We start from the raw sequence: 24,380 nt of genomic DNA, 5'->3' as shown, positions 1-24,380 counted from the left end.
GCGGGAGGGGGGGGCGCGCGGGGGGGAGGTTTTGCCGCAAATCGCGGGAGGGGGGCGCTCACCTGGTGGCTGTGGAGTAGCAGTGCTGGGCAACATGGGAAGGCAGTGGGTGTCTGGCACTGTCTGTGGGCTCACTGGGCTGGTTCTCTGTCACATACCTCCCAACATGACCCTCTCCAGGAGGGACACAATGCTCTGTTTCTAGACTTCCCCTTAATGTATGATTGCCATCACCTGTTTTAAACAGGTTAATTTCTCAGAAAGGTGTTCAGCACAGATGAAGGCAATCACACATTAAGAGGAAAGTCCAGGAACAGAGCGTTATAGACACAGACACCCACTTTGAGTGACAGATGTAGCCAAATATATAGGAGATATATATATATATATATATATATATATATATATATATATATATATATATATATATATATATATATAGGGAAGTAGCAGGCAAGCGGCGGCACTCCAAGGAATTTTTATTGTGCAAAAAAATATCTCCAACGTTTCGGGGACTAGCCCCTTTGTCAAGGTGAAAACAAAACAAAACAAAAGGTTTTGTTTTCACCTTGACAAAGGGGCTAGTCCCCGAAACGTTGGAGATATTTTTTTGCACAATAAAAATTCCTTGGAGTGCCGCCGCTTGCCTGCTACTTCCCTATTATCCTGATCCGGAGGGCACCCAGGTACCTACATCTGAAAGTTGGAGTGCCGATCCGCCACCACAACTCATATATATATATATATATATATATATATATATATATATATATATATATATATATATATAATATATTAACTAATATATATGTTATAGAAACAGTAAGAGTGTAGCACTAAAAATAGAACTCCTTTATAACAGTATAATACAAAATAGTCTGTTCACCTGTGCAACTTATTTCTAAAGAGTAGTATTAAAAGTGTTTTTTGATAGGTACTGTCATTAAAAAGTTGTAAAAGTATGAATATGCAGTAACCCCTATATACCATTCTGCAACTGAATTTGACAAATCTACATTATATAAATGTATAATCCTTCCACACCTTCAATTGTACAAATTACCAGTAGAGGCTCCAGAGGTTGGGCTGCAGCACAGTCCTAAATTCAAATTTGGGAGCCAAAGCAACTGCCACTCCAAACACTGCCAATCATTGCTGGCTGGGAATAAAGATGTGCGCACACAGGCTGACCTGGCGGCCATCAATTCAATATCGGCGGGGTGTTGGTACTGGCTGGCAGGAAGGGAGTGCTGGTGGGGGAGCGGGGACCATGTTGCAGTGAGGCTCATGGCCCTCCTTTCAATCAATCAAAAATAGACTTGTCTGCACAGTCTATTTCTGCTTTTGAATCCTATGCCGCCGGGCCGTGCATCGACATCAAAACGGCATTGAATGCGGTTGTACTTGTGTGATTAAGACTAAGAGGCCGATTTAGTTAGGGTCTGAATTCGACCCCGACCCTGATGTTTGCGGTTTGCGCATGCGCGACTATGTGCTTATGCAAACCCCGGTAGCGAATAGCTTTGGTGAGTTTCACACTAGCTGAGCTAGCAGGGCTTCTGGGAGAATGGGGCACGCTAGCATCTCCTGCGCGCGCCGCATTCTGTCGGACTCTGGCGGCTGGCAGGGGAAGGCCATTGTCGATATAATCCAATCAGAACAGCTCCATCTGTACATATCACATGCGATTCCCTACACAGGCTGCGATTTGAACTAGACACAATGCAATGTAGTACACAAATACCTGCACATACCACATATTTGCCTTGTGACATGGACTACACTGAAGCGCGCATCGCATCGCAAGGCAAAATAAACACAGTGCGATGCAAACTAGACCCGATGCGATTCAAACAAAGAGTTAAAATTGCATGTGAGAATCGCAATGTGTGTAGGCACCTAGAAGGTTAATACCCCTTTAGTACTATCAAACACCCACTCCTTCTTGGGGTCCGGATGATAGGTTGTCAGTAAATAGTTAGACAGTCAATAGCTCAACAACATATGGTTGATATGAATAAGTTGACAGATACAAAAGGTGGACATGTAAAAGGTAGACAGTGCTTATGATTGACAGGTACAAAAGGTCAACAGATAAAAATGGTCAACATGACAACATATATATGGTCGACACAAGGTTTTTTAATGGTTTTATTTTTTCACCTTTTTCATCATCTACCATCCATGTGGACTACGACTGGGAATAGTAACTTTGCCCGAAGCATGGCAAGAGAAGCGAAACATGCGAGGAGATATGGCACACTAATTGGGGTCACATGTGATTTAAAATGGTAAGTGACACCGAAAAAACCCTTGTGTCGACCTTTTCGGTAATGACCGTTTCCATTTCAACCTTTTGACCGTGCCGACCTTTTGTACCTGTGAACCTTTTCATGATTTACCTTTTACATGATGACCTCTTGAATGTGAAATATATGGGGTCGGCCTGTTGATTGCCGATCTAATTTTGGTCGAGACAATGATCCACACCGTTCCTACTAATAATTCAATGGTGCTTTCAGAATATGCACAGATGCCTTAGCAGACATACAGGCTGGGCCGGCTTTCACATTAGGCTTAATAGGCAGTTGCCCAGGGATCTGGGCAGCGGCTGTCAGCGGTGTCCGTCCAGACAGAGGCGACTCAGACCTTGATGTAGCGCTATTTGCTGAGCGGGAAGCGATGCTGTTTTTGAAAAGACTGGCCGGGTGTTGATTGGCCGGACACCCAGACAATAAGTGTCCAGCCAGTCTTTACAAAATCTGCAGCGCTTCCTGCCCGGCGCCAAATAGCACTACATCAAGGTCTGAGTCGCCGCTGCCTGGACGGACCCCGCCGCCCGGATCGCTACATCAAGATCCCAGCCCCCCGCTGCTGCTCATAGGTGGGTGGAGGGGGGTTGTGAGGGGAGGGGGGCTCAAATTATTTTTCCCAGGGGCCCACTATATTGTTAAGACAGCCCTGCATACAAGCAATGTAAGCTCTAACGAGCAAGGCCCTCTCTCTTCATGGGCTTTTCTTAGTATATACACATCTTTGTTACCCTAGTAACTGCATCAGTGTCCTGTCCCCTGATGGTACTGTCTTGATTTACCATGTACTTGTCCTAAATTGCATTGTACTGTAATTTGTTATTCTCTTTTTTTTCGCTCATCTATGTATTGTCAGGCTCTGCGGAACCCTAAACAAATGATGATAATATAAAGGAGTTTCCTGAACAAAATTACCTGTTTTAAATCATAATTCTGTATTTTATGACATTAGAAATTGCAGGAAGTTATTTATCAAATATTTCTTCTATATACAACGTATGTAATAATATCCAACTCTCAAAAGTTCCTGAAACCCAGAACTGATCATTTTTTAGCGAAGCCTTGCAGGAAGTCGATGGGGATGGGGAATATAATTGTAGAATTGTTCTCTGCTGCAATTGTACTCAGTGTCTGCAGATAGCGCAGCTGTAGAGCCGCGGGCGATTCGCATATAACCATTGACGCTTCTTTCAGAGCTCGGGAAGCATTCATTTCGCCTTCTGCCGATACGATCTGTAATGATAATCACACAAGCATTATTATTACTTCATACCATATAAATTACTGGAGATTGTCAGAAAAACGTTCCGAAAAATACAACCAAAAATGTCTTCAGAATCTGAAGCTTGGTGGCATCACGCCATTACTCTGTGCACTGAGCAGTTGGAAATGTTTAGATGCTAATGGGCCAGATGTATCAAGCTTCAAAAATTAATAGGGTTGAGAGTGATAAATAACGAGCCAATCAGTTCCTATCTGTCATTTTTAAAACCCAACCTGTAACATGGCAGGTAGGAGCTGATTGGCTGGTTGTTTATCATTCTCCATTTTATCACTTTTTGAAGCTTGATACATATGACCCTATGTCTGGCACTACCAATAAGCAACTGCCTATGGCCTCCGGCCACTGGGGGGCACTGAGGTCACCTACCACAAGAATGAAGGATGTCTCCTTCATCTACAACTACATGGTGCTGGCAATGGCTGTGTTACTTATCAGCCATAACCACCACTGTCTCATGGGTTGTCACCACATAGGCAACACTGATTGGTCAAGTGCTGTCACTGTGCAGCGGAAGGTGTTGGAAGAGCAAGGGTGCTATTGTTTACTGCAGCTTTGCCAAGAAACCTTGCACCAAGTTATGGGATGTTTTATTTGTTTAGGCCATAAAACCATACTATGGGCTGTACAGACATATCATTTACAACATGTAGTGCAGCAGTTCTCAAACTGCGGGTCCTGACCCCAAAGTGGGTCATGACCTTCTCAGCATGGGGTCACGACTCCATGTTGCTGACCATCAGGCTGATGACTTTTCTAATCTCAATCAATGATTCAAGGAGTCTTAAAAATCTGTTAAATTGTCGGTTATTTTAGACTGCTCCCATCATTTTGTGGCTCCACAATGCCGCCATGTATGTGCTGTGTGCTGACTACACATGTGATGTGATGACCTTCTGCAGTAACTTATTTGGGGTGCTGTAATTATTTTTTTTGTCTGATGGGGTCCAGAGCAAAATAGTTGGAGGACCCCTGGTGTAGTAGAAAGACCATGGTTATGTACCTTAGCTCTGGCCTCTCGTACAGCTTCTGCCTCAGCAGCCATAGCTCTCTGCATCTGTACAGGAAGCCGCACGTCTCTCATCTCCACGCGTTCCACCTTCACTCCCCATTGGTGCGTAGCGTTATCCAGTATGGACTAGAACACATAAAGACGGCACTTTGTATTACTCCACTCAACCTGTGTTGAAGTTGAATATCATGATAACAAACACAATAATTGAACAAAGCAATAAATACTTATAGGTGTAAATCCTCTATTCTCTGCAGAGAGATAATCAGTAGGAATATTTATTTTTAATATTGCCAACGCTGCTTTTTGACCTGACATAGCCCATGTTGACCTAATGCATGTGTCGACCCAATGACCCTACTGGCCTAACCCCATGTCAACCTTCAGGTGTGTCGAATTTGATGCATATCGACCTTCAGTGGTTGACCCATTGCATGTCGACCTAACGACCGCATACCCTCTGCCATACACAATAGTGCCTCTTCACACATACTCTGCATTATGCACGCTGCACCTCAGGGGTCTTGAGAATATTTTGCTCATACGTAGTAGCAAATAATCGCTCAACTACTGGAACAGCATTTTGTGTAGTTTTTGTGAGTCTCTGAATCAGGCCCATAGTCTTCATTTATATTCATAAGGAGGATGTGGAGGGTGCAGCCTGTAACTAGGTGGGAAAGTGTGACACAAAAGGGTACTTGTTTCCTAGCACGGCGCCCACTACGTTAATTGCGTAGAGGGCTATTCTGCGTACAAAAATCGCGTGGCATGCCATACGATGCGTTTCCTTTAGTTAATTTATTCACTGCTTTTATGTCCTCAGGCCCATCTCATCGCAGGGCATCACACCTCCTGCAAAATCGCATGCGATTTTCTGGGGTGCCATGCCATGACATTAGGTATACAATAATACGATTGTATGTCCCAAAAATAGGTTTAACGCACCCCCCCACTATCCACGCCACCCCGAAGCGTAGCGAACGGCGGCAGAAAGCATCCTCCGACTTTTTCATTACCCCACTATCCACGTTGGCGTGGAGTTGATTTTATGTAGTGTGGCGAGCGCACCAAGCCCAAAGCGTGGCAAGCGCAGCGAGCCCCGTGGAATACATGTAAAGTAATGCGCGTCCCCTCGCGGGGCATGCTACGCTCGCCACGCTTCAGGCTCGGTGCGCTCACCACACTACTGTATATAAAATCAACTCCACTCTGACGTGGATAGTGGGGGTATGAAAAGGTCGTAGGACGTGTACCGCCACGCTTCGGGGTGGGGTGGATAGTGGAGGGATGCGTTAAACCTATTTTTGGGACATACGATCATATTATTGTATACCTAATGTCATGGCATCGCACACCCTATAACATCGCATGCGATTTTGCGGGACATGCGATGCCATGCGATATAGTGGGGTACAATGACCATAGGAAAAATTACATTAAAAAAATAAAATGAAAAAATCTTGCATTCCCCTGGGGAATGCCCAGCATTTTATGGGTATCTCTTCCCCCCCTTCGGCAAATACTGAAGGAAATAAAAGTCAGTCTACACTGACTTATTTCCGAAGGGGAGAGAAATCATTCGATTGACCATCGAATGATTTCTCTCCACTTTCAGTCTGAGAGGGGATGTGTCCACGTACATCATCTTGCATGTTATTCGGCGTTGGGAGGCTTTTCAGGGCTCGCTAAGCAGCGAACGAATCCTGCTTAGTGAGCCTTACAGAATCAGGCTCTCAGTGTGGCAACTTCTTGCAAGACAGAGTATGGCCTCATTACCAGTGCTTGATGACACCAGCCAGGGCAACCGCAACCCTCCCCCCCACTACCTCCGCTGTGCTGCCTACTTCTTCAATGCAGCCAATTAAAATGCTGCAGCAGCCTTTGAGCCAATCAGAGCTTGTGTACCGTAAGTCAATCAGAGCGGCTGCCGGTACACAAGCTCTGATTGGCTCACCATCCAGTGCTGCTATTTAATTGGCCGCCGGTGTCCTGCATTGAAGAAGCCTGTGCTTCGGGACCTGGACCTGCAGCAGGAGTCGGGCGGTAAGTGTGGGGGATGGGCAGAGAGGCCCGGACTGGAAATCAGTCCCGGGCCCCAAAATTCTTAGTGGCAGCCCTGACACCGGCCAATGAGGTGACACCAAATTATCAGAGTAGCTCAGCTATTTTGGTGTCACCTTAATGAAGTGGATCCATCTGTTCTTCTGTAGCAGTCCTTAGTGAAGGGGCAGACTGATATGCAGTGAGGACCTTTACAGCCTCTAAGTGCGGAACTGCAAGCGAAGAAAGGGGCTTCACTGTGCCTGCGCCAGCCTTGTGTAACCAGGGAAGCCAATTAATACAGGGGGCACAGACCAGAGTTAACCTTGTCCAAAATTAAACATGATCTTCAAAATCTGGAATACAGGGCCAGATGTATCAAGCTTCAAAAAGTTTTAAAGTGGAGAGTGATAAACAACCGGCCTATCAGCTCCTAACTGTCATTTTCAAACCCAGACTGTAACATGGCAGTTATGAGCTGTATGGCTGGTTGTTTATCACTCTCCACTTTATCACATTTTGACGCTTGATACATCTGGCCCCCCCAATAATTTGATTGTCCACTCTTCGGTGACAGATCTTTGTTTATAGTTGATTACAAGAAATCAAAAAAGCAAAAAGGTGGACTGTGGGATTTGTTGTCCCCGCTGAAGCTTTATTGGCCCATTTCAGTACTTACCTGGATATTGTGGGCAATCTCCTCACGGTTTGACAAGATGCTTGAAAGAGTTTGTGTTCCTAAAATGTTCCTCAGCGTTGTCTGGGATAGCTGGGCAGTGGCTAAATGAACATTTAATACATTTGCCACAGCTTTAATTGCACTGTCAATCTTGTAATACACAACTCCGTCTACTGTGGTGGTTACAGAATCTTTCGTAAGGATCTACGATACAATAATACAAGAAACTGAGTTCTTTCCAATAATGATATAGAAACTATTGAAATTCTGTTCAAAGAAGCAAGAATAAAGTATGGATTTTTCTAAATAAATTACGTGTCATTCATTTAGCAAGTTCCATATAAATGGGAAAATTGGTAGAAAATGTAATTCATGGCTAGGTAAAAATGAATAATTACATTAAAAAACTTTTGCAACAATTGCATTCATTTTATATATGTTCCACAATAAAAAAAAAAAAATCTTGATACATATCATGAAGGTGGTACAGGTTCCGCCAAATGAAAGCTGATAGGTTAACTGATCTCTGACTCTTTCTGGTTTATTATGCCTGGTGAAGTGATAAAGTGAAAGGTGATAATGCAGGAGACAGTCAGCGCCTGTCATTTTTCAAACCCAGCCTGTAACCACAGAACCTCATTGGCTGGTGCATTTTCACTGATAACTTTATCACTTCACTAGGCTTAATAAATTGGCCCTAGTGTGTGTTAGTGGTTGGGAATATGGGGTCTATTTACTAAGACTTGAATGGAAATAAAGTACCTGCCAACCAGCTCCCAACTGCCATGTCATAGACTGTATATGAAAAAGTTGACAGTTAGAAGCTGGTTGGTTCTTTAACTCAGTCCACTTTTTATTTATCCAAGGCTTAGTAAATAGACCCCCATAGATTGTGTCATTAAATAAATAATTAAATAAATAAATAAATTCTCTTTATTTTACTGCTCCCAAGAATGTTAAGTCCGACACAACAACCATAGGTTGAAAACACTGCCATAGCAGAACACAGTAATAAAATAGGGCTTTGTAGGTGGAAGAGAAAATAATGCAGACATCTGGTATAGGTTCTACCAGAAGAGACAAATGACAGTTACCAGCCCCATACCTACGCACTGAGGCCATGAGGGGGACATGTCTACTAACTACCAGGCGAGTGCTTGTCCAACGTCGCCCCAACCCAAGTATACATATCATATGATGGCAAGTGGGTCCTTCCTCCGCCGCACATTGAAAACTAAGACTGTGGTACTGTGCCAGATTATATGCTCTCCATTGCACATCACTGGGAAGATGGTGCCATTGAGGGACCTACTTCCCAGAGAAAGGTAAGATGCATATGCGCACCACCTACTGCCCGCCCTAATTGATATACAGTATATTTTTGTAGAGGGTGCGGTCATACCCACTGATTAGGCCACACCCCCTGAACTACCTGGCCCTGAACCACACTCTACAACCGTGTACCTACCTCTTGTGGAGGAATTGCAAAGGATATCGTTCTGAGATCCACCTTAATAAAGGTATCTGTGCAAGGGAGTATGAACATCAACCCTGTATATAAAGAAGATCATCAGTGTACGACATACTGGTTTGTAGATTCTGGATGTTGTTTATAAAGACAGATGTATATGGGCTGATTCTGCCACCCATCACAAAGTAATATCAGCAATTTCTTCACATTGTTGTCACAAGATATGACAATATAATGAAATTATTATTCTATGCCTATGTTCATATACAATAAGTTGTCATTGAAATTGAAAAATGCCATGTTTAATTATTTATACCCAGGTAACTAAAAATAAAAGCAATATATTAGTTTTAATCTTAATTCACCAACATGGGTTCTGCCCGTAGAGAAGGGTTGTTCTGAAGGAATCAGACAAACGGTAAAGAAACAACAGCATGGAGTCTATGGGGGCATAGTATTTGTGGGCACCTTCCCCTTAATATAAAAAAATACACCTACAGTAAACCCAAATTATTTGCAATATAAACCCCCACCCACTTTTTTCTTTCTTTTTCAGTTAATATGAAAACAGAACTTACCCGGCCCTTTAGCTTTTCCTGAGATGATACGGCCCAACCGAAACACAACTGCGCGTTCATATTCTTTTATTATCTAGAATGTTTGCAAACAACAAATAGGATTAGTTTATATGTCAAGGAGACCCGGCCATATAGTAGTTCTATAATAGAAAGTGTAAACACAAATAGCAGCGCTTTTGAAATAATTGGTGGGATTGTCTGAAATACTTTTTAAAAATTATATATTAAATCAATTTATTAATATAAAAAATGTAAATGTAATATACATAAAATGTATCAATACTTGAAGCACAGAATATTTAGATTAGTATGGCTTTATTAGATGTATTAGGACTGCAACCACTTATGTATGTGGCCAGTCCCTCAAAAAACAAACAAATTTCACCTGAGGAAGCCGGTACACTTATCCAGGGAAACGCGTTGAGTACCTTTATTTGAGAGCCCCACACCCACTGATGACTCATCGATATTCCTGAATATCATAGTGCACCACCTGAACCTGGATCAAGTTTCTACACTGTTTGTGATACCATGCCAGTTCCCTAAAGAGACTCACCATAAAACGAGTGGTATTGCTCTCAATGAAATAGAGCATACGAATTTCATCATAGCTGTTCTTTCATTTGCAACTGGAGGGGATTTCCAACTACCCCATCAACCAGCATACATCAGTGGAGTGGAATCCCAATTGGTAATATGCAATACAATACTTGCTTTGGGCAAAATCTTTTGACATTTGACTTTTAAATCCTGCAATCTGCAATTTGATGTCACCTATGTGACACGTCCCCCATCCTTTATTTTTATGTATTGATTTATGCATTACTCTAAGTTATTTTATTAATTTAAACATTTGTATAATTAGAGTTAATACATTTTTTATTTTATTACCGTCTGAATCAATTACTCAGCCAGCGCTGGCTCATTGTACTTTCTTTCTTTGATAAATTAGGGGACTGACAACCCCACAGCCATCTGCTGATAATAGCGCACCTCACACGCAGTATACTTCATTACTGAGTTCAGGTCTGTCTTCTGTTTCTTTTAAATATAATTTTTTATATTTGTTATAACCTTATGAATTGTGGTATTGTCTGTTCATCATGTGCAATAGATCTCTAATTAACGAGGGGTAAAAATACCCCCCTGGCTTTGACAACCTTATCACCTTGAAAAAGTTGTGAGACAGTGAAACGCATCGGTGCCTAGGAGAGATACCTGCCAGCCTGCATTCTTGGTTGTTTGGATTCTGAGGGGTTTCCAGACAAGAGGTTACCGGGAAGGACAGGCCACGATCCCAACCCTAACTCTGTTAACCCCTCCAGAGGTTATAGACCCCTGCAGAGCTAAGACTTCACCTATAATAGCCACGTTTGAAGGGGTAAATTAGGTTAACCCCAACCCCGGTGCCATCAGAACTTTATAAGGAAACAAGGTGCCCAACACCTCCAGAGCGGACAAGAGGGAAACTAACTAAAACCCGCAGAAATGGGAAACAAAGCAAAATGTGGCATGGCTGTCCTCCACGGGAAGGGATTTTCCAGCAGACCAACATACAATTAAACCTCAAGAGACCCCTGCTTAGATCAATTACCAAAAGGTAGTGAGGTGGAAAATACAGTAGGTGTACAATCTTCCACTGAACTACCGCGAATGCAACAATGCATGAAGAAGTGATACATAGAAATACCACTTCCTAGCTAAACTTCCCAGTAAGTGCAGAAATACAGGAAGGTGTTATACATTCTATGCCCTGGCTGACCTCATAAATGCAACAATAAATGAAGGTGTTAATGATATACCAAACAACCCACGTGGAGCTGGATGACACAAACATAAGTAAGAGAGACCTCATAACTCCACACAGATATATGATAGCAATGGACAGCAGAAAAACTGCAGGAGGTAGAATGAGCACTTATCTCTGTCCTTGCAGGATCTGGGAACAAGCAGAGAACTCCAAGGGCACCGGACACAGGATGGATTTGGGAAGCTGAATACACGGCAGATGACAGGCAAACAGACTAGGACAGGCTGCACTAAGAATCACCGGCACCTTGGAGAAAGGCATCATGGGAGATAAAGAAAACACTCCCAACCAGAATAGCCAAGTCTGACAAACTCCCTTAATGAGGAGACTTACTACAGGTAAACAGCCTGACACACAAGGCCCATAGCTAAAGGTTTAATGAAACAACAGCTGCACTGCACCTGGATGACACAGGAGTCAGGCTGCAGCTCCACAGTGCAAAAACCATACACCAGAAAACATGGTATGCAAACAGACACAATGATGAAACAGGAATGAGCCACTGCTGGCTCATGACATTGGTCCATGACACATTCCACCTTATTCGACTCCAGAACCTGCCTTTCTACCATATTATATAGAGGACAAAAAGTGGTTATAACATCCACTCTACCACTCTACTCCAGTGGTCTTCTGCCAATTATGCCTTTATTCTGAGGACATTGGTCAAGCGGATTCCAAAAACCCCATTATTCCTCCAGTGATGAGATACATCTACTACATAATTCTACAGGTGGAACTTTGTGCAAAAAGGACCATTCAATGTGTTTGTGCATTGAGGGACTGGCCACATTCAAATGGATGCATTCCTAATACTTCTCATAAAGCCATACTACTCTAAATATTCTGTGTTGATACATTTTATGTATACTACATTTACATTTTCTATGTTAAAAATTTATTTTAATATATCATTTTTAAAAAGTATTTCAGACAGTCCCACCAATTATTTCAAAAGTGCTGCTATTTATGTTTATGCTTTCTTTTGTTGCACTCTATATCTTGAAGGGCTTGGCTATCCCCTTCCCCTAGCAGCCGCTTTTAGAAAATCAACTCATTATACCGCCTGAATCTCATACCTTTGGTAAATGTTTCTTGCTTATAGTAGTTCTGCTGTGAAATTACCTTTACACAGAACCAGATGGAAAGTGGGAAGGTGATGGCAGCAAACAGAGCAGATATGATCAGCAGGACCCAGCCACAGACGCCAATACCTCCTTTTCCAGTATCTGAAAGCATCATAAAGTAAGATATTGTATTATTCATCATGCAGCACCCTGTTCACAGCAGGAGTGTGGTCAGGTGACACGGCAGACAAAGGTCAGCAGGAGAGCGGGATCTAGCACTGACAGTTAGTGACAGGTAAGAAGACATTTTGGGGAATGAGAAATAAAGTGCTGGGGCTGAGACAGAGGGAGAGCAGGTCTTGGATCCACATGTCTATTTACTGCTGCTCTGCTAAGCAGTGCAGAAAGTGACAGGAGAACTCCCTGCTGCCCCCGTCACCCACCTACCCACCTGTGAGGCACTGCTGTCCACAAGTGGGACAGCAGGTTAGTAAAATAAAATAAAAAGTGATCAGGTCTGAATAAGGCTCACTGCCTGATCCATCTGCAGATCAAATGATGTGCACATTCATCTATGGGTGTGTACCCAGCTTAACAGTGCAGGTGTTAAAGATATCCATGGCTTATCACAGATGGGTAAATCAAATTGAATGAGGTACTAAGTCAACTGTGACCAAGCATGAATATACTTGGACCACTAGATGGCAGTATAACACTAGATGGCAGTATACCGTATGTTACTCATAGTTTTGAAAACATTTCTTCAAAGACAGTGAAACATTGGGCCGGCCCTAAGCCAAGTTTGTACGCAATAGCCGATGTTCACACAACAGCGAATATCAGCAGACTGCAGACAATTTGCATAAGACAATGTAATTCATAATTGGTTATGATACCCGGGCAATTATTTGTGGCCAAATTAATTGGCCAGTTCAATATGCCCCCTTCTGTTCAATACGGATTACATTTGAAATCCAGTGTTACCCTGATAAATCCTGATCACCCAGAGTTTTCTTTCCTAAAATCGGACGGCAAAATGAAAAAAACATTTTTTTTTATGATACCTGCTCAAACTACAATGAAAATATTCTCCTTATTATGTCAGCAGCTCAGAATACTCACCGACTAACTCCATGTTTGCTTCCCTCTTGTGTGAATGAGTTTGAAATGCTGGCTCCATGTTTTCCCTGTAGGAGATAATATTGTTATCCAGGAGCAGATTTATTAAGCTCGGTGAAGTGATAAAGTGTCTCTTTTTTATCACCGGCCAATCAGTTCTTACCTGTCATTTTTCAAACCAAGCCTGTAGCTTCACAGTTAGGAGCTGATTGGCCGGTGATAAAGTACCAGGCACTTTATCACTTCACCGAGCTTAATAAATCTGCCGCTCAGTATTTTATGTTCTCTGTTATTGCTATAAACTCTTGCTATACAATTTCAAACACTACAATGCACAGATTTGCCTTTACATGTTTTATCAAGAGGTTATAGTGTTTATCTAAAAGCATGTGTTGGCCGTTGCACTGTCGACCTTTAATCTGTCAAGCTTTTGTACCTGTTGACATTTTGTACCTGTCAACCTAATGTATGTCATTCATGTGGTGTCACCAATTGGCTGTCTGCCTAGACAGTGTAGACTAGAGCTATCAACCGGATACCATTTGTGCGTATGTCATTTTAATTTGTTTTATTACAATTTTCTATTTAATTAAATGCAAAGTGTGGTTTCTATTAAAAATTAATGAAACAATAATAGATAACCACTTTCAGGTTCCTAATTTCAGTGAAAAACATGGCCCCCCCTTTTTTTTCTCACAAAAGGGTTCCAAAATCATACATACCTACTTGTACTGTAAGTATCCTCTCAGAGAGAAGCCTGGAAAGGAGACACTGCAGGAAACTTCGGGAGGCGGGGCCCATTATTAGGCCCTGCCTTAACTTAGGTAAATGTCTACGATTTGCGAGTCCGCATTGAGGGGGCAGAGCTAAATGGTGTAATCTAGACATTTAGCCCCGCCTCATCCTGCAGGTCCTACTTGCTTCACTAGGAAGCGAGCAGGATTCGGGAGAGCAGCCTTCTCTATCGGGGTTGCGGGGGACTACTCCAAAAATCAGGAGCCTTCCACAGCTTCTGGGAGGGTAGGCAAGTATGCCCAAAATATTCTGTTTGTACAGTATGTTTAAAAGTACGTGTTGGGGGCTGTGTTAGGGGAAAAGAGTTCCACCACCTCTCCAGAAGCAATTTAAGCCCTGCTGCCAGCTCAGAACGGTTGTAGCCCCGGGACTGGAGGCGATGCTGCTGGATATTGATACATCAGGCGGCATTGCTTCCCCCATAGCAAGTTACGTCATTGTTAAAAAAAATTGTCCAGCTATCTCTGAAATATTCTGGATTTCTTTCAGCTCGCTAATACATGATAGGTATGTTAGGCATTACAATGCCTCACTGATACTGTGGCTATATAAGGAGATCTACAGATTACTTGCAATGTGACAATGTGCAAATACTGTAAGCCACACCTAGGCAGGACAATGAGAGCACAGGCTTCTAGGAAATATCAAGCAAGCCGTTGTGTGTGTGTGTGTGTGTGTTTGTGTGTGTCGCGTGACTTGTGCTGCCATCATTTTTCCATCAGGTAAAGTACATTAAGCAGCACAACACTGAAAAATAAAAAATACCAATAGAATAATAAAAAACAAACAAAAAACAATTGTATCATTATCGTGTCGGAACCATAATTGGCTATGGATATGGTTAGGCACTAGCATGAATGCTCATCAGCAGCTATCTAAGCCACAAGACATACCAACCATGCATGTATCCACTTTCCTGGCAAGGTTGTTCAGCTCTTCCAGGGATATGTCACAGCATTGGGTGACAACCTGTATGACCTTCTGGCCACATCCAACCTGCACTAGGGTGAGGGAGTGTTCACAGGAGCCCATTTCATAGCTATAGTTCTAGGTGGGATAATAGGGGCTGAGGGCCGGTGGCCCGGTTGACGGACGTGAGTTTCGAAGACGTCTTTGAAGGAAAAGCCTTCGTGGCTCCCCAACAAGCCGAGAAGGTATCCTCCGCCAAAGAAACAGAAGAGAATCGGTGGTGGGATAACCTACAGGTGGGAGATTCCTGGACCACACCGGAACAGAAAGAAGGGGTGTTGCGAGTGGTGAAGGAGCACTCACAAGCATTTAGTCAATATCCCTCGGATTTCGGGACAGCTAAAAATGTAGTTCATTACATTCCAACCGGAGATCATTCCCCCATCAAGGAGCGACATCGTCCTTTGGCACCTGCATTATACCAGCCAGTGCGAGAAATGCTAACAGAAATGAAGCAGGCTGGCGTAATAAGAGAGAGTCACAGTCCCTGGGCGGCCCCCATTGTATTGGTTCGTAAGAAAAATGGCACCTTGAGATTTTGCGTGGACTATAGGAAACTAAACAATGTGACCCACAAGGATGCCTATCCGCTGCCCAGGATAGAGGAATCATTGACAGCATTAAAGACCGCTCAGTACTTCTCAACGTTGGACCTAACAAGCGGGTATTGGCAAATCCCAGTCGCCCCAGAACATCGGGAAAAGACGGCCTTTACTACGCCTATGGGGTTGTTTGAGTTCGAACGGATGCCCTTCGGCCTATGTAATGCCCCTGCAACCTTCCAAAGACTAATGGAACACTGTTTGGGCCATCAAAATTTCGAAATAATTCTCCTATACCTGGATGATGTAATTATCTTTTCGAGAACATATGAAGATCATCTAGAACATTTGAGAGAGGTGTTCACCCAACTGATTACGACTGGTCTCAAGCTAAACCCAGCCAAGTGCCATCTGCTGAAACCGGAGGTACAATACCTAGGACACATAGTGAGTGCCAAAGGAATCCACCCCGATCCGGAAAAGATCCAGGCTGTAACCGAGTGGCCAGTTCCAAAAACAGTTAAAGATGTCAGAAGTTTTTTAGGCTTCGCGAGCTATTACCGGAGGTTTGTCCATCATTTTGCCAAGATAGCTGCCCCTCTGCATGCCTTACTTAGAGGCCGATCTGGATCAGAGAGAAGGGGGAATACCTCAGTCGAGTGGACCGAACAACAACAGGTGGCCTTCGAACAGCTGAAAACTTCCCTAGTGAATGCCCCTCTGCTCGCATATCCCGACTATGAACAACCTTTCTGCGTATACACTGATGCCAGCAACACCGGTTTAGGGGCGGTCTTAGCACAGGTGCAAAACAGCCAAGAGAGGGTCATCGCATATGCCAGCCGGGGCCTGCGAAAAACTGAACGAAACCCAGAGAACTATAGTGCGTTCAAGCTTGAACTATTGGCAGTCATTTGGGCCGTCACCGAAAAATTCAGGAGTTACCTTACGGCTGCCTCCTTCATCATAACTGATAATAATCCCTTGGCTCATCTGGACAATGCACATCTAGGCGCTTTGGAACAACGCTGGATGTCAAGGTTGGCGAACTTCCGATACACCATCAAATACCGCAGTGGGAAGTCTAATACCAATGCTGACGCGTTATCACGCCTGCCGAACGTGACACTCCCAGAGCAGGAAGACGAAAATGAGAGGATCGAGATACCGGCTTTTGTCCCAAAACCCCAAAGAAGTCGCAGGAAAGTGGGACATTCGAATCCTCTTACCGTGACAAGGGAAGAGACGCCAGACAAAGGGCCTACGGTAGATTGGCAGAGAGTACAGCAGGAGGATCCCATTATAAAGGAATTGCTCCGGATCATCCATTCAGGACAAAAGCTGTCCAAACAGCAGCGGTTACAAGCACCCTCCGAGTTGATCAAACTTCTCCGACAGCAAGATCGGTTGCAGGTGAAGGAAGGATTACTTGTCCGGTTGCGGTGTGACCCTAGCACACATGTTAAAGTGACTCAAATTGTCATACCCAGACACCAGAATCGGACCGTCCTTCAAGCCTACCATGATCACTCAGGACATTTCGGAGTCAGCAAGACAGAAGCCATCTTGAGAGATAGGTTCTTCTGGGTAGGCATGAAAGAGGACATCGCGAAATGGTGCCAAGACTGCGTGGCATGCTCTTTGAAGAGACAGCCAGATCCGAAACAGCGAGATCCGTTGTGTCCCATCACAACCCAACGACCTTTGGAGTTGGTGGCTCTAGATCACGTGAAATTAGAGGCTAGCGCCAGTGGGATTGAGTATGCACTGACTATCACTGACCACTTTACCAAACTCCTGGTTGCGGTCCCGGTAAAAGATCTAACAGCAAGAACCACGGCAAGGATGCTCCTTAAGCATTTCATTCAGCCATATGGAACCCCAGAACAAGTCCTTACAGACCGTGGGCCCGCCTTTGAAGCTCAGCTATTTCAGGAATTGTGTGCAATGTACGGATGTAAGAAAATTCGGACAACGGCCTATCATCCACAGACGAACAGACTGTGTGAGAAGGCTAATCAAACCATCGTCGGGATGCTTACGAAGCTTTCAAGAGAACAACGGACTCAGTGGCCAAGCCTATTACCTCATCTTACGTACCTCTACAATAACGTCAACCACTGCTCCACTGGTTACACGCCTTTCTACCTCATGTTTGGGCGAGAGGGGAGCCTACCAAAAGACTCAGAACTTTATCCCAACCTTGAAGAAACTGACAAAGGGGTCAGTCATTGGACTGGAAAACATCAACAACAAATGAAAATCGTCAGAGAGATAGTAGATGACCGAATGAAGGCAGTACACAACCGGCAGCAGAGGAATTATGACATTGGCCGTATTGAGAAAACACTACAAATCGGCAATAAAGTATGGCGGAAACAGAATCGCCGGAAAAGTAAACTAGACCCTAGGTGGGAAACACAACCTTACACTGTTAAGGGAATTCCAACCGACCACTTCCACGCCTACCAAATCCAACGGGATCAGAATAGCCCAATCATTCACGTTCCCCGAGAACAGTTGAAACTGTGTACGGCCACATCAGATCCATGGTGGGTCGAAGAGACACTAGAGATCACAGACAACCGTCTCTCAGAATGTGAATTCACGCCCGATCCTGTAGAAATATGTATGCTCCTGTGTGGTCCACACTTCAGAATTGGAAACCAACTTGGATCAAGTGAAGTGGAAGTGGATCAAGAGGAAGAGGAAAGTCAGATTCTGCCGAGAGAGCGACCAGTCCGAAACACCAGGGGCATAGTACCCATACGCTACCGTACGTAGACTTCCCGCAGAATGCCGGTGACCGGTGCGTGGCATTGCGCTGGTCCACCAAAAGGTGTGACCCCCTGAGGCTGGGTGGTCCCGGAGCGGTCGAGGTCCTAAAGAAAAAATAAACAAACAAAGAACACTTCATTTGGATACTTATACTCTATTGGGAGGTGGAAAAGACTACACATTAAGTCCATCGGAGTTAATAGTCAGCCCAAATTGTTGCATGAGGACATGCAATATTCCAGCCGGGAAGAATGTAATATCCTGCATTAATGATATTGTGTTTGGTATAATGTTAACACACTGTGGGCATATGATGCCATACCAGTTAATCTTATTATAAGTTATTATGAATGGTTGTAAATCTATGCCATCCCCATAGGGGACGTTACATGTTTGATGGACCCATATATATATACTGTATAAAGATGCCTTCACAGAAGGCAATAGAGACTCTCAAAGAAAGCAGTGTGTTTATTATTTAATTTATGCACTTAAGTCCCCCCGGAGGGGATGGAACTGAGCACCTAGAGAAACATTAACACGAGGACAAGTTAAAATGCCCTGTTCGGAGGGGATCAAAGATAGCAATAAATCTCTGTGCAATAAAGTTTTACAGCACGCGCTGAGAGCGGGAGGCTGAGGGATCGCGTGCTGCGGGTATATAAATAGAACACAGCTGGTGACAGAAAAAAGTCTGTTACCTCAGGAGAAGAAAGGGTTAAGACTGCAGAGCTGTGCAGCAGGCAGGGCGGATAGCGATGCTGGGGAAGTCCTGAGAGAAGTCGGAGGTGACAGAGCCATTCTGGATCACTGACTGTAGCTTACCAGCTCAGACGTGTGCAGGCAGAGGCTGAACAGTGACGCAGGACCTGAGGGACGGTCCTGGGCGGGAGCTGAGGTGGATCGACAGCCGGAGAAGGCTGTGTCATGCAGAAAGGTGCAGCCCATTGAAGTCAAGGGGGAGTGGTGAGTCCCGAACAGCCCCACTACATACAGGTCAAATATGGTGACAGCCTGTTCCCCACTGTAATACAGACAGTGGAGCAAATACCTCCGGTGCAGCTCTAGTCAGCCAGGCCAACACATAGCCCAGTTTATTCAACAAAAAGTACTGTAACTTATTGAACCCTGTGAGTCAGAGACAGAGGCAGCCAGCATAACGCCCTCAGTCAGTTTAGCTACCTTCCCAGTGCAGCCCGCAATATCATGTCCATAGAAGCTTAACTGAGTCTAAATAACAGCTTATACTCAATAGCCTGGTGGATCCCCCAGCAAGTGTCAGCAGCTTGCTAGAGACATACACTGCCAGAAATATAGATACAGTGTGCATCAGTGCAGCTTTAACCTATATAGAAGAGAATAGTATAGCCGCTCGCAGAGGGACTACAGCTTCATTGTAGATAAGCGTCCTGCTGTCAGTTGCACTAGTGACATTAAGGAGAGGATTACATTATGTGCACAGCTGTCAGCCACAGTTCAAGTGCAATTGTCAGTGACTGTCCGAACTCCAATCCACCGCATTTATATTGAGGAAGTGATGGTATTATACTCTGTGTGCACTGTGATCCAGCCTCCCCTCAGTAAAACCTAAGTGACAGCACAATTCACAGCTGCTAAAGTTATCATCCTTCAGCATTACACGCAGTGCAGCTGATTACTTGTAGCTTCCTGACAGAAAAGTGAAAGAAAGAGAAAAGAGAGAGAGTGAGAGAGAAAGAACAACTGAGCTTTACTTCACTTTATTTAGTCAGTTATTTATTTTACAGAGAAAGGGGAAAGCAGAGACATATTAATTTATTGCCCCTCTGTCGGCCAAGTTAACTCCTTCCCGCAAAGATCACATTGGCCCTTATTCTGAATCGTGCGGTACGGCCCGCGTGCGGCCGTACCGCCGATGTTTTCAGTCTGCACATGCGCAGAGGTCAATCTGCGCATGTGCAGCCCAATTCGCCGCAGACGTAGTTCGTCCGCCGCAAAGGGGGCGTATAGGGGCGTGAGGGGCTTCATACCCTCATTTCCCTATGCATACGCCCCGCGTTTCATGGGCGTTCCCATGCAAACGCGGGGCGTATGCATGCTAATGAGGGTATGACGCCAGTGATGGGGGCGGGAAGCTGACGTCGCCGGATGTCAGCTCTCAGCCCCCATACAAGCTATCACACGGACGATTGTCCGTGTGGTCTCAGCTTGCGGGACCTGGTGGGGCGTGCGGCCCTGCCTTCGATGGTCGCCGACCATCGAATGCAGGGGGCAGCTCCCACCATGGTGGAGGCGTACGCCCCACCATTTTCTTGCGGATCGCCAGCCGTCCGTGTACGGACGGCCGTGGCGATCCGTATCGTGGGCGGGGATTGGTTTGTGCGGCCGGAGCACCGTGTGCGGCTCCGGCCGCACAGATCTGAATAAGGGCCTTTGTCCTTTGTGCAACAAAGAAAATAAATAAATTGGAGTAAAACTGCCCAACATCTCCACTGAGCTAGGAAAACACTTCCTTTAGTAATTTGAAAGTTGAAGTTAATTTGGAGACTGTGACTGGATACAGTACTATTTCAGGTGTCAGCGAGAATTAACTCATTATTGTGTTAGCACTACGCAGACATCAGCTGCGAGACCACTTAAAGGATATTTATCTTTCAACTAGCCCATCCTATCGGATTACAAATACACAGTGCGGATCTATTCCCAGGGAGGAACTATACTACTCCAGGAGAGGAAACTAGTATAAATTAAAAGCGCTTATTTTTTTTAGACAGAGACTAGTGTACACTTGTTATATAATACATTATTGCGCAATAATCGTTTACAGGTATTACAGTAATTGACCATTGTATGCAATATGTACTTGTTTTGTGAAAGGTAACAGTTACTTTATTGGTTTTAGAAACAGAAGGTAGGGTTGTCTAACGTTTCAGTTTTAGGATCCTTGGTGTGGGACGACATAATCGTATTGCAGTCACCAGCTACCGTTTCTGTTCAATAAACCATTGGTGTCTGCGGTTCTGTGATTTATTAATGTGATATTTGTTTGTGAATATATATATATATATATTTGTTATCTCTGCAATAAATTGTTGAAATCTTATAACTCATTGGAAATTCCCGTGTCATCTTCAATCGAACCTGGAAAAGAAAAGATACTTACCTGTAAGAGAGAACGGAAGGTATAAGAATATTCAAACCGAGTTCCAGGATATTACAGCACTGCCAGGAAGCCTACTGCATTAGTAGTATATAGGGATAATGATGAGAGAGTACTGAGGGGGAGAGACAGGGAAAATAAGGGGCAATAATAGATGCAGTAAGACAGGGGTTAGACTCTATACTACAAAAATAGGAATAGACAGCAATTAGGCAATAGATATTATAATTACCATTACATTCTTTCAGATGAGCCTTCCCTGCCCAGAGAAAGGGACCTTTATACCATCAGACTGATTTATATATCTCAAGTCAATGAAGCACATAATGGTGAGGCTCTAGAAATACAGTTTAGCCTCACAGCACTTTCCCAGGCTATTTATAAAACAGAGAAAATATCTTTCGGAAGAATGAAGATGTGTGTAAAATGCAGGGTAAGGAGGCATTAGTCCTTTTCCCAGCATAGAACTAATCTCATGGGAGTAATGGTTACAGGACTCCTGCCAGAACATAACAAAATTATATCATTAAATAAGATTACTGCATTTCCTGATGCATTAACCCTGTATGTCTGGGTTCCGCTGTGGATAATATCACCAGCAAAAGCTGGTGTTACCCTATAGAAGCCTATGGCTTCACTCTGCAGCACTGTTATGGGATCCATCACAGATCCCTCCCAGCAGGGGTTAAAGTGAGGAGGAACAGGGTGGAACTAGGGTTGCCACCTCAGGCATCTTCGATTCCTGGAGATTCCCCCACACACACCTTCATGTGCGCGTACGCTCCTGGAAAAGTGGGTGTGGCTTTGTAAAACGGGCATGACCTCTTCAGAAAAGTGGGCATGGCCTCTAATGCAGACATGTATTGAAATCCCTATTGTTACATTTAATAACACATTTCCCCTACTGACAACTCCTACACAGAGATACCTCATACATCCTCCCCTCACCCTGACACCAGTGACAACAACTTCACAGCAACCTCCCCCACCCCCTCACTTCTCTAACATGCATATCTGCCCCAAACACTGACCGTCCACACACACAAATCCCCCCTCCACACTGGCCTCACCATTTCCTCAGCTGACAGCACAGACGGCAGAGGTCCCCTGGGACTGATACATAGTAGCAGCAGGCTTATCTCTGCTCTGAGGCTCATTTTGGGAGGAAGCGCTGCTGCATTATCCTAAGCTGTTAGCTGCACAGTGCTTCTCTGTCCTCTACTCTCCCATGGCCCAGTTTAAATATTTCTGGAGGTAGAGGGAGCTGTGGGGTTGGCAGCAACTCGCAAGTGCTGGAGACACACTGTGCATGCCCTGTGGCCTTTCTGGCACCCAGAGCTCACGCTCCACTGGAACCACCCTCCCTATGCCCCTGACAGTGTGCACACTCAGTTGGGAGGCTGTGGAGGCTTTCAAAGTCACCCTCCAGGACGTTTTTGCAGTCTCCCGGATTCTGGGATTCTCCCGGAATCCTGGTGACTTTGAAAGCCTCCACAGCCTCCCAAGTGAGTGTGCACACCAATTCAGGGAGAATCCAGGAAATCCTGGAGAGGTGGCAACCCTAGGTGGAACTGACTTCTGCCACCTGTAATGGTAACCTCCATATTGACCCTAACACAGTAATTCTCACAGAAAAGCATTCTAGTTTGCAAGGGGATGCCAAAAACCCTACCACTGGTCCTGTCTCTGCTTAAAGGGGGGAGGGGGTAATTAGGTGGCATAGAGAAATCAGTTCCCCCACCTCTGCATGACTACTTTATGCCCTGCCTCCCAGCATGCCCTGCGGCCATACTAGTCTAGATAGTCTAATTTTAGTCCAGAAATTAAATGTAGTCGACGAATACGTTTAGTCAAAGCTTTTGGCAACAAAATGACACTGTACATCTCCATTTATTCCTATGGAGATTGTCCCTACACAACCTTTCATTTGTGTTGTTACTTCTCCCAGAGGAGAAGTAACAGTGTTCTCTTATTCTACCAGAATTCAGGATGCTACAGGGTTGGGAAAAGGACATGACCCCTTCAGTTTGTAAGTAATAAATGGATAAATGAAGTACGTGGTACATTGTGTTTATTTAATAAAATATTAAAATATTCCTGTCTTTTTTCATATCATTTTTTTTTACAGGTGTAGTACAGATGGTTCGCCAAGTGTCATCATGTCCTGGAAGGTTTGGGGTGGGACTCCTGAAGGGTAAATATTCAAAAAACGGGTGCACCCATTATAAGCACGCCAGTGGTTGTATACCACCTGCAGGTGGTGCATATACAATAAGAGGGGTCTTTGACAGTGTATTTACTCTTGACATTGTGCCAGGGATAAAGTACACATAGATTTAGCAACCTAGCAGCCTTATAACAAAATGATCGATTCAATAAAAAAAAGCCAGTTCTAATAGGTAATCATTTGCCATATGATCCACCGACCACTTTAATATGAGAACATATTCCCTGCCAAAATCTAATGACATGATGCATGTTGTATGCAGTTCCTTAGTGTTGTTATGATGTTTTATTGCTTATTGACCTTGTCAATGATTATACTGTAAAAAGGAGAAATTAATACATTTGAGAAAATTATTTTAATAATGTTAAACATTGCACCATACTAGTGTGAATAATAATTAATTATAATAATAATAATTATTATTATAATATTATTATTAACAATAATATTAATAATGATAACAGTAATAATAATAATAATAATTATAATAATAATAATAGTAAGAAAAACTAATTGCTTTAACTCTTCTGATACCAGACAGTAGTTGAGTATTACAAAGT

At 43.9% G+C, this 24,380-nt stretch overlaps 1 protein-coding gene across 1 annotated transcript; it reads right to left on the bottom strand.

The window, feature by feature from the left end:
- Positions 1 to 2,708: 2,708 nt before the first annotated feature.
- On the bottom strand, positions 2,709 to 21,975 carry LOC146057921 (stomatin-like). Its single transcript, XM_083169758.1, has 8 exons — positions 21,826 to 21,975; positions 13,374 to 13,438; positions 12,310 to 12,413; positions 9,375 to 9,447; positions 8,794 to 8,876; positions 7,326 to 7,529; positions 4,598 to 4,732; positions 2,709 to 3,545 (listed from the first exon to the last, which is right to left on the bottom strand). The coding sequence occupies exons 2-8, from the start codon at positions 13,429 to 13,431 to the stop codon at positions 3,357 to 3,359; spliced, it is 846 nt and encodes a 281-aa protein (XP_083025884.1). The 5' UTR covers positions 13,432 to 13,438; positions 21,826 to 21,975; the 3' UTR covers positions 2,709 to 3,356.
- Positions 21,976 to 24,380: the final 2,405 nt, after the last annotated feature.

Source organism: Crinia signifera, chromosome 2, assembly GCF_055691185.1.
Source record: "Crinia signifera chromosome 2, ASM5569118v1, whole genome shotgun sequence".
Classification (NCBI taxonomy): Eukaryota; Metazoa; Chordata; class Amphibia; order Anura; family Myobatrachidae; genus Crinia; species Crinia signifera.
This window is presented reverse-complemented; position numbering and strand designations above follow the sequence as displayed.